At 55.1% G+C, this 14,519-nt stretch overlaps 1 protein-coding gene across 1 annotated transcript; it reads left to right on the top strand.

The window, feature by feature from the left end:
• The first annotated feature begins 5,571 nt into the window (after positions 1-5,571).
• HOXC8 (homeobox C8) lies at positions 5,572-9,338 on the top strand. Its single transcript, XM_022571458.3, has 2 exons — positions 5,572-6,392; positions 7,762-9,338. The coding sequence occupies exons 1-2, from the start codon at positions 5,957-5,959 to the stop codon at positions 8,052-8,054; spliced, it is 729 nt and encodes a 242-aa protein (XP_022427166.1). The 5' UTR covers positions 5,572-5,956; the 3' UTR covers positions 8,055-9,338.
• The last annotated feature ends 5,181 nt before the right edge of the window (positions 9,339-14,519 follow it).

Raw genomic sequence — 14,519 nt, forward strand, 5'->3', positions numbered from 1 at the left:
TTCTCCAGGCAGGGTGCGATGGGGCTGAGGGCTCCCAGGGTGCAGTGGAGGCTGCCGAGGCCCGGGTCCAGTTGTGCCTGCCCAGGCTGGCTGCCTGTGAGTCTCCTGGTAGCTCGATGGAGTCCCTGGGGGTGGGGGCACAGCATGAATGGTTTTCCCTGGCTGTAATTAATTGTAATAATTTATGAGTACATGAGATTGGAGAGAAGAGATAGGTAAAGATGAAAGTTGGGTGCTGGGTGAGGGCCCGGGCTGGATTCTTGCCCGGCTGCATCGGTGCTTCGAGGGATGGCTTGTGGGGGGGTGGGCAGTGCTAGGGAGGGTGTGTGGTGAATGGTGAGGAGGAAGAAGGCCCAGCAGGCCTCAGGGAGCCGGACAGGCACTGGGCATTGAGAGTGAAAGAAGGAAGATGCAGAGAGAGAGTAGGGAGGGAAGAAAAGGAGGAAGGAAGGAAAGAAGGAAGAGGGGCAAGGGAGGGAGGAAGGGAGGGAGGAAAGAGAAAGAAAAAGAGGGAAAGAAAGAAAAGGAAGGAAGAGAGACAGGGAGGAAGGAGAAAGATGGCAAAACCAGAATCAGAATGAGATTTAGTTTCTACTTCTCAATGTATTCTCAGCTCCTCTCTCTCTCTCTCTCCACCTCCTGGTTCTCTCTTTTCTAATCAATCTCTCTCTCTGGTGCTTAGTTTGAATGTTGATCGGGGGGTGACGGGGTTATGCTGAGCGGCTGCAGCATTTCTGGGAGATGGCGCAGCTAGGGCCCAAGGAAGCTGGTCAGGGATTAGCCAGGAGTGGGGTGTTCTCTGGTGGCTGTGGGACCCAAGGGGCAAGGATGTGGGGATGTGTGTGTAACAGCCCAATGGGCTGGTTGGCTGCATAGCACCCCAGAGCGCCTTCCCCAGAACCAGCAGTTTTCATCTGCTGATCAGAAGCAGACTCAAGCTGCCGGGTATGACTCGGCCCCGCGCCCCCATTCTCGGAAATCCCCCAATCTGGAAACTATTAAACTCAGACTGCTTGAAATATAGCCCTTTAATATCTCGGGCTGCCCATTCTGGCGAGGGTGCAGAGTGTTGCTCTGAATACTTGGGGAATACCACCGTAGAAGAAAATAATTGGGGACCCCAGTCCCTGTGCAGCTCCCTCCATGGCATCACCTTACAGGACTGGTGAGGCACTTGTAGGGACCAGCCCCTTCCCCATCATTTGAATCTCCTACCCCCTCCTTCTACTAAATACTCCAATTTCGGGGCTGGAGGAAGGTGGGAAGAGGTGAACATTTTGTTTTGATAATATTTCCTCTCGTCTTCCCCGCTTAAGAAGAGACCTCCCCAATTCCAGAAGCGATTGTTTTCTCGGTCCTTTTGGAAGGTGCTTTGCCTGTAGTTTTCTCTCTTTTCTTGCTTCCTCGCTCCTCCCCTGGGCCATTTTACTGTTCTGGGACCCTGGCCGCAGTTCCGCACCGGGCGGAGGACAAGGCACGCGTCTCCCTCGGTCCTGACCGCCGGGACTCAGGCTTCTCTCCGGCCCGAGCTCGGCGGCGTTTCCGGGCCTCCACCCGGCCCCTGTTCCAAGGCCCTGTCGCCTCCCCTCGTCCGTCCGTCAGCGCGGCCTGCTTCCTGCGGCCCGCCTGAGCCGGCCTTGCTCCGGGCAGGAAGGAGGGCCCTGAGCGGAGCGTGGGATCCAGAGCAGGCCCACCCGGTCCAGCCCACTGTTCAGTACCAGCTCGGCCTCCAGCCTGCAGGTCAGGATTGGATTCTAGTTTTATTTATTGTCATTTGTGAACTCAAACCACAACAACACAACACACATCTGGGGAAAGAAACGAAAGCTGGGGAGGAAAGAGGGGCTTGCAAACGCCCCCCTGCCCTAATCTTCTCCTCCCACCTCTCCTCTGCTCCTTTGTCAGAATCACAAAACCCTAAAGGTTGTTCCACTTGGGAAGGCAGAGGATAGGTACATTTCCGCGGCCCCGAAATGCCTCTTTTATGGCGCTGTTTGTCTCCCGGCGCTGGATTCTGAATGGGGCCGAACAAAACAGCAGCGCGGAGCTGGCTAGACGTCTGGGCTTAATTGTTTTATGGTTTAAATAAGGTGGACACTCTTTCCTTTGAAATCGGATTATAGGAATGTTTTGTCTATGGTCCACGGAGAACAGGACCTCACTGGCTGGGAGGGAGAGGTGGAGAGAGCGCGCGCGTGAGAGAGAGGGATGGGCTACAAACCAGGGAGCAAAGAGCCAGGAGAAGTCAGAATCCCACCCCAAAGTCCTGCAGGCGGCAGCGGAATAGGCGGTGCGGAGCCAGCGGCAGGGTAAGAGGAGCGAGGAGTTTAGGGTGCGCGCCGCGGGCAGGCGGTCGCGGGAGCTTCGGGGCGTGCATCTGCGTGCGCGGAGGTGTTCCGAGGCCAGAAATGCGCCTGAACGCGGGGGAAATCGCGGCAGTTCCTTTGCACAGTGTCTCTTAATGCGGGAAGGGAGGGTGACAGAAAGAGAAAATAGTGTGAAACCTTTGACAAGGTTTATTTCGAGAATTTAGAAAACAAAAGAGCAGCGGTCCGGAGGGAAATCCCTTCCGGGGACCCCTCTCACGCGCACCCATTTGGAAACTCCTTCCTCCCACCTCCCACCTTTGGGTCAAGCCTGGGGACCTGCTTGCTCTAAGCTGTTGGCTTTTTCCCGGCCGGACTGCATTGAAGTGAGTGGACGCGAGGTGGCGCTGTTGCTCAATGTTAGAGGCGGCGGCGGTGCCCCCGGCCGGCCTGGCCGCACTGACGTTTGAGGCCCGGCCCCGAGGAGCAGCGACGAGAAGGCCTGGCGCCCCGGCCCAGCCCGGCCCCTCTGGCTCTGAGCAAATCAATCCTCTCACCTGTGAGGTGTAAATAAATCGAGAGTGGCGGCGGGAGGTGGGCCCTCGCTCTGGCAGCAGACTCGGGAATCTCAGGAGGGCGGGCGCCGAAAATAATCGCTTTGCGGAGGAGATAAGCACGAAGCAGGCAGCGCGTAATTAACACGAAAAGGCAGAATGACCCGGACAAACGAACATAAATCCGTGGTACCTAGGAGGGCGGTGCAGGCCTCGGGGCGAGGGACAGAGACGCCCCAGCAAGGATGGGGGTCGAGGGACAGAGACGCCCCAGCAAGGATGGCTGCTTGCGGTTCCTTTATTTCCAGGCTCCCGGAGCGAAATCAACCAGATACGTGTAAAAGAAAAAAAACAATCAAATGAACGAAAGAAAGAAAAGGCGAGGGACGCCCCCCACCCCCCGCTCCATCCCGAAAGGGGAAACCAAGTCCAACCAGGGATTTCGGGACTGGTGGGCTCTCGGAGCAGACGGTGCTGGCAGCACACTCGGGACAGTCGCATTCCAGGACACAAAGGCCCGGAAGACTAGCTCTGTGGCAGGGTTTTCGCTGGACCATAAAGTGTCGAGATATCCCCCCAGCCCCTAAAAGATAAGGCGCAGGCCCCAGAGCGGATCCGGCCTGCCCAGCCTCCTCTTTCCAGGAGGGGAGGAGAAAGTATTTATGACAGTCCCCAGTGACCTAGAAGCTGGGAGCCCAGAGTCTGTCTCGTTCAGCTCAGTAGCCACAGAACAGGCTCAGAAAAGGCAGGGCCAGAACCAAGGCTGCGGCGTGCTTTGGTAGTGGAGGAGACCTCTGCCATGCCCTCTACTGCCCTGGACCCTGGGGAGGCCTGCAGCCCTGGCACGGCCCTCCACTGACCCTCCCCTCCTGCTGCTCCAGGGCCAGAGTTCTGGGTGTCACAGAGTTTGGGCGGTCCCTAAGTCAGACGGGGGTAGGTTCTTCCAAATTCAGGGGATCCTGGAAGCGTCTCTTGCTGGGCCACCAGTGACTGTCCTTTGGGAATTTGGCTGAGAGTGGCCATTTCCTCAGCAATTATTTAGATACAAAAGGGGGAAGCTCATTCTCTCTACACCATCCTCCCCTGCACTTTCATTTCTTCCTCCATCCCCAGAGCTGGGCTCTGGATGGGGAAGAAAAAGATCTGGTTTTCTAACCGCCTCCTACCTCATCCAACCCTGAAACCCCAGGATGTGGAAGGAAAATAGGTAGCAATTTTTTTTTCATGATGCAAAAGGCTAAAGATGCATGTGTGTTTATCAGGTCTTATTTTCATATGTGCCCGGATGTGCGTGTGTGTGCACAGTGTCTGTGAGGTGACGGGGTGCTTCCCGGCATGCGTGATAGCTGAGTGAGCATGCATTTGATGTTTTTCAGAATGGAAGGTAGCACATACAGTACGTGTGGATCCCGAGTATGGCCCCGCGTTGCCCTGTGTATGACAACCTCACACACTGTGGAGGGGGGAGGACCGGAAAAATCATTCTTATTGCTCTTCTTCATTCACCTGCACACAGCACACATATCCACAGCTCTCAGACTTTCTCCCTTTTCTCTCTGTCTGGGTGAAGTCCACATAATTGTACATGTTTATGGCCAGGAAAGGGTGCTGATGGAATAAGGTTCCTTTATCCATTAGAATTAACTTGAATTTACCCAGTCTTGGGGATGCGGGAAGCCCCCCAGAGAAAGTGTGGGTAAATAAAGAGTGTCTGTTGACAGTTCCCATCCACATCCTGGCCTGGGCAGCCTGCCTGGGGAAGTGTAGGGGTGTGTGTGTGGTGAAGCCAGGGGGCCCCTCCTAGCCGAACTGGCATTTCCTATGGGGTTAGGGTATGTGGGGACAGCTAAGAGGCCTGCTCTAGTCTCCTTCAACCCAGATACAAGGGGTCTCCTAAGAAGAAACCTCCTGGATCAGCCCAGCCAGAAGCCAGGGACCCACCAGCTGCCCTCTCCTTCTCTGTCCCCACCAGCAGCTTTGCTCTCCAGCAAGCTCGTGGCTATTCCCTGGGCTTCCTGCCTCAGGCAGGAGCTGGTGTCTGAAGGGTCAGTGCAGCCCTGACTGGGTATATGGAGTGCCCCCTGCCTCTGGCCCTCTCCACTACCCACAGCACGCAGGCAGGCAAGAGAAAAGGATCTAGGGAAGACAGGGCAGCTTCCCACCCTGGGGAGGGGCAAGAGTCATGGAGGGTTCTGATGCCTGAAGTGTTTGGGGATATGATGTGCTTGTTCTTCCTCAGAGTCCCCAGACTTAAGGACACCCCTGGGGAGCCCATCTTTGGGGGTTAGGGGAGCAACTTTCTTGTTGGCATTCAACCCCTCGGGGGTCTTATACCTGTTGAGGTAACCTGAGTTGGCCTGCTGGCTCAGGTATCTCTCTCTCTCTGTCTCTCTCTGAGAGGAAGGAAAAGAGAAGGGGGGAGAGGCACCTTCAAATCTGAATGCGCACCTTGGAAAAGCTGGCCCTAGTCATTAGCTAGAGCTGGCTCACCACCCCCCGACATACCACACCCCCATCCCTCCCCCTTCCTCCCCTGCCCTTCTTCCAGGTCCCCCCCTAGCCCTGAACCCCTCTACCACCCGCCCGCCATCCCTCCCTTTCTTCTCTCTCTCTCTCTCTCTCTCTCCCTCTCCCTCTCTCTCCCTCTCCCTCTCCCTCTCTCTCTCTCTCCCTCTCTCCCTCTCTCCCTCTCTCCCTCTCTCCCTCTCTCCCTCTCTCCCTCTCGCCTGTCTTCATGTCGTGGATTGATGAACGCGAATCGCGTGTAAGCGCCGCCACCGCCGGGAGTCTGAGGAATTGAGGAATTCGCCCGGGCTGTTAAAGGAAAGAGCTAAGTGCGAGAGCGCGAGCTCTACCTACCGACAGTGAAGAGAGCCGCCGCCGCTGCTGCCGCCGCCGCCGCCGCCGCCCGCGCCCAGCCCGGGAGCTGCGCCGCCCCGCCGGCACCCAGGCGCCCCCCACCTGCCCAGCCCGGCCCGCCGCCCCGGGGAGCCGGCCGGCCTAGGGATCGCTCCCGGGGGGAGGGCAGTTTCGGGGTCCCGGGCGGGGGAGTCGGGAGCCAGAGGGGAGAGGGCGGCGGGTTTTCATGTGCCCAGCATGAGCTCCTACTTCGTCAACCCCCTGTTCTCCAAGTACAAAGGCGGCGAGTCCCTGGAGCCGGCCTATTACGACTGCCGCTTCCCGCAGAGCGTGGGCCGGAGCCATGGGCTGGTGTACGGGCCCGGCGGCTCGGCGCCCGGCTTCCAGCACGCCTCGCACCACGTCCAAGACTTCTTCCACCACGGCACCTCGGGCATCTCCAACTCGGGCTACCAGCAGAACCCGTGCTCGCTGAGCTGCCACGGAGACGCCTCCAAATTCTATGGCTACGAGGCGCTCCCCAGACAGTCCCTTTATGGGGCTCAGCAAGAGGCGAGCGTGGTGCAATATCCCGACTGTAAATCCTCCGCCAACACTAACAGTAGCGAAGGACAAGGCCACTTAAATCAAAACTCGTCTCCCAGCCTCATGTTTCCATGGATGAGACCCCACGGTGAGAAGCCTTTTCTCTTTCCCCCTTGGTCTCCCGCGCTCCGTGGTCTCCCCCCGCCCTTGCCTCCTTTTTGTCTGCCCTCGCTTTACCTCCTGGCTTGGGGCTCTCTCGGGCCCCACCCCCGGGCGTGAGTGGGTTTCTGGAGGTTGGGAGGTTCAGCTGGGGGTGGGGCACGGAGTTCGCCTGGGGGATTGGGGTGAAGGTGGGGGAAAAGGTGGTGTCTGGGTGCAAAGGGTTAAAAAAAACATTTTCTCCACTTCTGTCAGTCTGTCTGTCTCTCTCTCTCTCCCCTCCACCCCTCTTTCTCTCCCTCTCATCATCTTTAGTCAAAGTTGGGGAGGTGGCTGGGAAGGGGCCGGAGACCCTGAGGTTATCAGCCTTTGGAGCAAGCCAGTTTCTCCATAAGGCAGACAGCCTCAGTCCAGGACAGTGGCCAGGCTGTTTTGGGGTGAAGGGAGACCCCTGCTTCTCTTCCCTAGCTGGGTCAGAGGGTGGCGGGACCCCAAGGACAGGTGCTCTGCCTGTCTGGGGCACCCACCACCTTCTCTCAGACAGCTAGCCTTAGGGCCACTACCCCAACTTTGCTTTACTTCCCTCAGTTGGAGAGAAGAGAGAGAGAGTCAAGGAGAAGAAAAAAGAGTCCCAGAAAGGATGGAGGCCATGCAGATTAGAGAGCTCTGTGGTCTGGGGGACCCTCGCCAAGCTGTCCCCAGTCAAAGGCTTGCGGGGTCTCCCTGAGACCCTCAGGGCAGCTCAGGTCATGAGCCCCTCCAAGGGTGGCCCCTCAGAGCCCAGTTTCAAAGTAAAAGGGGACGCGAGAAGGTGACAAGTTCCAGTGGGGATGGCCCGTGATTTATTTGCTGGTCTCCAGTTAGCAGTCAGGCCAAGCAGTGATACATTCCAGGAGATCAATTATTTTTCTTCTGGAAAAGCATTAGGCAGAGAGATCCGAGGAAGGGCAGTGAACAGAGCCCCACTTCTTCACCCCCAGCCCTTATGCCTTCCTTTTAGAAACAGACTCTGTCCCCAGCCTTGCTCACCCAATGCCCCTCTGCACTTGTGAACAAAGCTGCAAGGGCCAGTTTTCTGGGACTGCAGGCCTGGGGAGACTCTGCAGTGCCCCCCTGGCCTCTGCCAGCCCCTCCTTTCCAGACAGACCCCAGTCCCTGCCCCCCCACCTCCCAAGGTGAAGCCAAGCCAAAACAAACCCCCAAACTTTCCTGCCCTTGCCTGATTTCCACTCTTGCCTTTTCTGCAGGAGGGAGGGGAACTGGGCAGACCACAGGGGGGACTTCAGGGGAGGAAGAGTGACAGGGGAAAGCCAGGCCCCCACCCAAACATAACCAGACTGGGCTTCTGTTCTGTCCAGCTCCGGGGCGGCGCAGCGGAAGGCAAACTTACAGCCGGTATCAGACCTTGGAACTAGAAAAGGAGTTTCTCTTTAATCCTTATTTGACACGAAAGCGCCGGATTGAAGTCTCTCACGCCCTGGGACTGACTGAGAGACAAGTGAAGATCTGGTTCCAGAACCGAAGGATGAAGTGGAAAAAGGAGAACAACAAGGATAAACTGCCGGGAGCCCGAGACGAGGAGAAGGTGGAGGAAGAAGGAAATGAGGAAGAGGAGAAAGAAGAGGAGGAAAAGGAAGAAAACAAGGACTGAGCAAAAAAGAGAGGACCCCCCCCTTTAGCAACTCCCTTGAAGTTTCGTTTTATGGTAGCGGATAAATTGAGAAGTTTACGACTGTCATTTGCTTTTATAGAGAATAGAATGACACTCAAAACCCCAACTACCTGTCAGATACTTGCAGCTCGGGTTTTATTACCTTTGGACTTCCCTGGATCTTTATTTGTTTGGGGACTGGAGGGGGGAGACCGAGACACAGTGAAAAGTTCCGAGTCTCTGTCTCAGTCGTTGCCCCAACACACACACTTGTCCGTCCCCCCACCCTTCTTAGTCCTGCCTGGATTTTAAGGTCTGAGACCTGGCGTCTTTGCCCCTTCTCCCGGCCCCGTCTTGCCACCCTGCCACCTCCCTGCTTCTCTGGTATTTATTTTAGAGGGGAACCCCCTCAAACTGCAGAAGAAGACTCGTGGCGGCTTTGTTTTCAAGCTAGGATTAGTGTATTAGATTGACTTTTTTTTTTTTCCCCCAAAGGACAGAAAATTGAAGGAAGGAAGGAAAAGAAAGGGAAGATGTTCAAAGACATTTTTTAAATGATAGCGAGGAATATCCCCTCTCCCTCCCTGGGGCTCCCAGCTTAGAAAGACTCCCTTGACTTTCTCTAGGAACCTGATGGAAACCTGAAGCAGATGGGGGTCTCCCCCTCCCCCCTCCCTTTCCACGGGGTAGATAGGAGCCTGCAGTCACCCGCTAAGATCCTACCTAGCCATCCCATGGTCACTCGGGCCCATGCCTCCCTCCCCTTTCCTGTCTAATTTCTGTTGTTGGGCCCAGCTTCCTCTGAGCTGCATTGGTGAGCGCTCAGAAATCACCATAATCATGAAAATAATAATAATACTGATAATACTGATAATAATAATGAATCTTTAACATACTACCTAAAGGGAACCTGCAATAATCTTGAAAAAAATAAGAGAGAAATTTTAAAACATCCTAATATGGGAGAAAAAAAGAGAAAAAATTTAAAATAAAAAAAAAGAAAGAAACCTCCAACGTATTTTATCACTACCTATAGGAAGAAATCCCGCTTTGAGAGTATTTGTAATGCGGTTTTGCTGTCGTTTGTTGCTGCTTATTTCAATAAGAAAAACCCAACAACTGAGACTGCCTAGCCCGCCGGTCCTGTGAGCTTTTATTGTGCTTCTAACCCCAGTAGAGTAGAACTAAATTGCACTGAATGTATAGTTAACTCTGTCTTGAATTCTCTGTTTATGCAATGTGCTCGAAAGGAAAAAAACGTTAAAAATATATCTATAATAATAATTTTTCGTCATTTGTCTTTATGTCCAGCTATGAATGTAGATTTTGTGTCCCAGCAGCCCTGTTTCTGGTCCAAGTACTTTGTATTGTATACGTGAGTCATAATTAAAAAAAAGAGGAGAAAAATAGTTGAAGCTGCAATGACTGACTTGTTTTTTCCCCAGCACACCCCCCCCATTCTCTACCCCCCTCCCCTCCTTTTGCTTCTTTTTCAACACTCTGGTAAAGGTTTCCTCCACTGATTTGACTTGGGGTTGGGGGCACTCACGTGGAGAGGAGCAGGCTGGACTGGGAGGGCAGGTGAAAGGGGGGAGGTGAAGAAGAGGGGGAGGGGGAGGAGGAGGGGGAGGAAGATGCTCTTGGGAGAACCTTGGCTCCAAACAAAGTGGGTTTCTGGATGCCAGGATCCCAATGGGAAGAAAGCATCTATCTTCTCCCCACTTATCCCTCTTCTTTCTCCTCGTCCTGGGCTGGGCCCAGACCAAAACTCTGCCCCTGTGCCCCTCCGGCAACTAGGCCTTTTTCTTCCACGGGCTGGGGCTCAGTATGAGGATGAGGCAATGGTGTGCTTCCTCATCTCCACGTGCCCCTCATGGCCAACCCTTGGTACTCAGCACCCAGCACTAGACCATGAACAGGGTGGGAAGGATGTGAGGCTCAAGGCAGTCTGGAGGGCTTGGCTGGAAGAAGCCTGAGTGTTGGGGGGCTAGGAAGCTTACGCCCAGGGGAGAGGAGGGAAGGAGAAGGTGAGTGGACTGGCATGCCAACAACATGGGCCCACAGTCTGAACTGCGAATGTGGCCAGCACAGAGCCGTCGCTGTCACCTAGCCCGCTTGCACTTACCCCAGCCTCTGTTCTGGCTGTTTCAAGCCCGCTCCTGGCTTCACCTTGGCAGTTGGGCAGCCTGCCCTGCCCTTATAATGTGGCTCAGTTGGCCTGGGTTGGGGGCTGCTGCTGAATGTACGGTCCCCCACCCCAGCCACAGTGGGGTAAGGACAGTCTTCACTGGACTCCTCATGCCCCAAAATAAAGGGTCGAAGGCTAAGGGACTCAGGGGGGCAAGGTGGCTCTCGCTCCTCCCTGGAGGGTCCTAGACAGAGAAATCTGTTTATGCCAGTAAGATCCTGGTCAAATAATACCAAATTCCAGAGATACAAGTCATCTGATTCAGTCATGAGAGGGGGAGAGGGGAGGGGAAGGGATCTTCTGGTCTTAAAAACCAGACCCCCAAAGACTGAAATATTTTCGAGGTCAGATCCCTCTCTCTGTCTCTCTCTGTCTCTGTTCCCTGGTCAATGATTTTCCCAGACTTAGGCCCAGGTCGACTCTAGTTTTGTGTAATTTCACCTGCATCTGGGTGCCTGGCTCCCACTCAAAGTGGTTCTGAACACAGGATTGGATCAGGCATCATTAACGGGGGACTCCTGCGGCCCCAGCGAGGCTGCCGATTGGAAGCGCAGGCTGCAGGCAGCCGGGAACAGCTTTGAGCAGCTCTGGGGGAAATGTTTCGGAACCTGGGGTCCCTGCTGCCAGCCGCGGGGCATCCAGGTAACCCCGTCTGCTGCGGGAAACACCGGCAACCCGCTGGGGAGGCCTGAAAAGAGAGCATTTCGCTCCGACCTCAGGCCTTCCCACAGGCGTCCACACTCCGAGGGCCGGCGAGGGCCGTTTCATTTTTAAATGTGGACTTCTGATCGCTGGCCCGGTAGCCGAGTGGGTTGACCCTACACTAAGTGGCTTCGAAGAACCTCGCCGAATTTTCGCCACACCCAATGTCCCATTCAACCCCGGCCGTGCAGTGCTGGTCGCCCCAAGCCCGGCGTCGGAGGGCTGGGTGCGTCTGGCACCCGGCATCGCTTGACATGCGAAGCATCGGGTGGGCCAGACCAAGAGAGCTCCAGTCACCCCCTCTTGCAGCACCCGACCCCCCACCCCTGGTGCCCACCGCCTCTGTTTTCTCGTTTGGAGAGAAAAGGAGGCAAAACCCATTTTATGGGGGGACTTAATTGCGAGCGGGTTGCACTCTCTTTAGAAACGCGTCCTCCCAAATGCTCCCGCTGTCCCATTACCGGAATGAGGACCATTCGGCTGCGGCAGATAGGACATTCTCCCATTCTTTACTTGTTTATTAGCCAATCAAAGTGGCTTCCGAAAGCTATTTGTGATTTGTGAAAAATAGTATCTTTCAAACTGCTGAGTTGAAGCATCTCGCTCATTTCGCCCCACATTTATTATTCTAACCCCAACCGTAGAGAAGGGATAATGCAGCTATTAAGTTGGGGGGCAAATTCGTTTCTCTGGCATTTTTGAAAATTCTCGGCATTTTTCTCCCTCCCCACTTCACTGCAGAGGCCAAGGGAGTAGCGGGCCCGCAGGGGATCTGGGGGGTGAGGGAGGTAGTGAGTGCCCTAAAGGGTTCCTTGGGAGAGATGGGAGATTGGATTGGCCTCCCCAGCCTCAGCTTCCCTAAATGAGATGCCCCAGTGGCCGCGTGTTGGCTAGAGAGAGTCACCCCGCCCCAGTTAAAGTGAACTCAGAACAGGTTATGCCACAGACTAGAAGTAAAATTTCCGGTGAACTGCCCCCAGTGCTGTCCCATTCTCCCCTCGGCCCATTGTGAAAAGCTGGGCCAGCGCTTCCTTGTCGTAATTTTTAACTACCTGTTATAAAATTTATGGGTGGGTTTGTAAAAGGAACGAGGTCTCTGCATCCGGCTGAGGGAACTGCTTCTCTTACTGTGGAGGAAGTTTGGGGAGGGGATGAGGGACCCCCTGTTGGTTGGGGTGGGGGCACCCAGCCACGGAAGTTCCCATGCCAGCTTAATTTGGGACCAAGGGAAGAACTTTACGCCTTCAGATCTCCAGCTGGTGGGGAAAGTGGCTGGGCTGCAAATGGTTGGCAAATAGTCTCAATGGGGGAATTTATTCTGGGCTCCCCCACGCTGGATTCATCGCCAAAATCAGGGGTCTGGAGTCTCGGTGTTTAGCATGGAAGGTGGAATTTAGAGAAGAATTGGTTCTTTTTTCAGAGCCTCCAAGGTGTGTCCCAGCTGCCCAGATACCAGAATTTTTCTGAAAAAGGCAGGCGGGTGTGCGCCACCTGATAAGACAGAAAAGGCTTCACATGGCCACGCACCCAAAGGAAAAAGAAGTGGGAGCCAAGATCGTGGGCCTTTATTTTTAATTCTAGAAAGATTAGGAGGAAGCTGCCGTCTGAACCTAGGAACTGAGGAGACCTGACACTAGGGATGGTCTTGGGGAAAAAATGTCATTCGTTTTCTCTGAGAAAGGAACCTGGGGATGACGGGCGCTTTGGGGGTTCTAGAGGCTGCCCCCGCTTCCCATCCCTCCTGCTGCCTCCGCAGGACTGCCCAGGACCGGTCTCAACCCTCTCTGCTCTTCAGACCGTGGCCAGGTCAGGCTTGGTTATGAGGCCTCCAGCCGCCTGCCCCTCCCGTTCCCAGCTGGGGTGGAGTGGGGGGGCGGGCTTCCCGGACGCCCCATTGGGAAGGATGTTGTTCTCTTCCTAGAAAAAACAGGGGTGGGGAGGGAGCAGGGGTAGGGAGTGAATCCCTTCTCAGTCCCTTCACGCCGCCGCCGGCACTGCCCCAATGCCACAAACCTTTGCAAAGCTTTGGTTCTGCCAGAGCCAGCCTTAATACCCCATTTATTAAGGAAAATATGTAAAATTCGGTATGGCAAAGGGAGGCAGCCGACTCAGTGGCCAGAATCCTTCTTTCTCTCCTGTCAAGTTCCCCCGTTGCCCTTTCCGCGCTAGCCAGGAGCAGCCCGGCCCGTGGGGAGTGGACGGTGGGTGGGGGTGGGGTGGGGGTCTGGGGATGCTCCCTCTGAGAGAGAATTGGGTAAACATGGCGACCATGGCGCCCATTTGCACACGCTACACAAATGCATCGCATTCCCGGTTGTTTGCAGAAAATTTACAGCTGAGTAATAAAAGTTTACGATCGACTCACAAGTTGGATTGGCCACAAGAAGTCATGTGGATTCCATCCATGAACGTGAACTTTTTATTGTGGTTTGTCCGTTCGGAGCGCTCCGCAGAACAGTCCTCCCTGTAAGAGCCTAACCATTGCCAGGGAAACCTGCGCTGGGCGCTCCCTTCATTACCAGTATTTTTTTTAATTAATCTGATTAATAATTATTTTCTCCCCTCATTTAATTTCTTTCCTCCCAGATGGAGTTGCTGGAAGCTGGAAGCACCTGGGGAGGGGGGTGGGGGGAGAGGCAGGAGTAGAGGACACCCCTCTCTCCCTTCCCGACCCTCTAGCCCCCCAAGGGGCAGGAGGAATGCGGGAGCAGTTGAGATAGGGAGCTGCAGCTGCCTCCGCCCCTCCCCTCTCCCAGGCTCTCACTCCTGCCTCCTTCTCGCAACTCTGCTTCAAATTTATTTGGCTTTTTGATTATTGGGACTACTCTTTTTTATTTTTAAATTTATATAAAGTATATATATGTATGTGGAGCTGAAGCAGTCTCGGCAGCGGCACAGAATGAGGGAAGACGAGAAAGAGAGAGAGTGGGAGAGAGAGGCAGAGAGAGAGAGAGGGAGAGGGAGAGTGACAGCAGCGCCCGGTAAGTGTTTCCTTATTGGTTCAAATATGTAACTAATGGTCCGTAACTGGGTGGCGGTTTCAAGATAAGGACAGCAGCGGCTTGTCTTGGTTAGAGAGGAGAGGGGGCTGGCGAGAGGGTTAGAGGGTGGGCGCGTGGGCAATTATGGGGGGGGAAGGGGGGGGAAGGGGAGGGAGGGGAAGAAATTGGGTTAAATTAGAATATGGTAGTGGGGGAAGTGTGTTGTCCTTATGTCACTATACGTTGAAATTGGGGGTCGGGGGGGCACAGGACTGCACCGGTGGGGCTCAAGGCCTGGGTCTAGTGCGCGAACCATGTCCCTACGTTTTATAGATCTGCGGCCTCTTGGCTAATGGGACTGGGACAGAGGGGGCCCGGAGCTCAAACTCCAGGGCAGGAGAGAGAACCTGTAGGCTGTAACCATTGCTCCCTGAGCAGAGGCTGCCCCCCAACTCCCAAACAAACTTTCCAGCGCCCCCTCCCTGCTCCGCAGCCTCCTCCCTGTCTCCGGGAGAGCGCGACCGCTAGAGCTCACACATGCGCAGTGCGGGCCCAGGGCCGGGCAGCTGAGCAGGAAGAGAGCGCAGCTAGGCG

Source organism: Delphinapterus leucas, chromosome 11 (assembly GCF_059928025.1).
Source record: "Delphinapterus leucas isolate spDelLeu-1000000601 "Yukka" chromosome 11, BTC_Dleu_Yukka2, whole genome shotgun sequence".
Classification (NCBI taxonomy): Eukaryota; Metazoa; Chordata; class Mammalia; order Artiodactyla; family Monodontidae; genus Delphinapterus; species Delphinapterus leucas.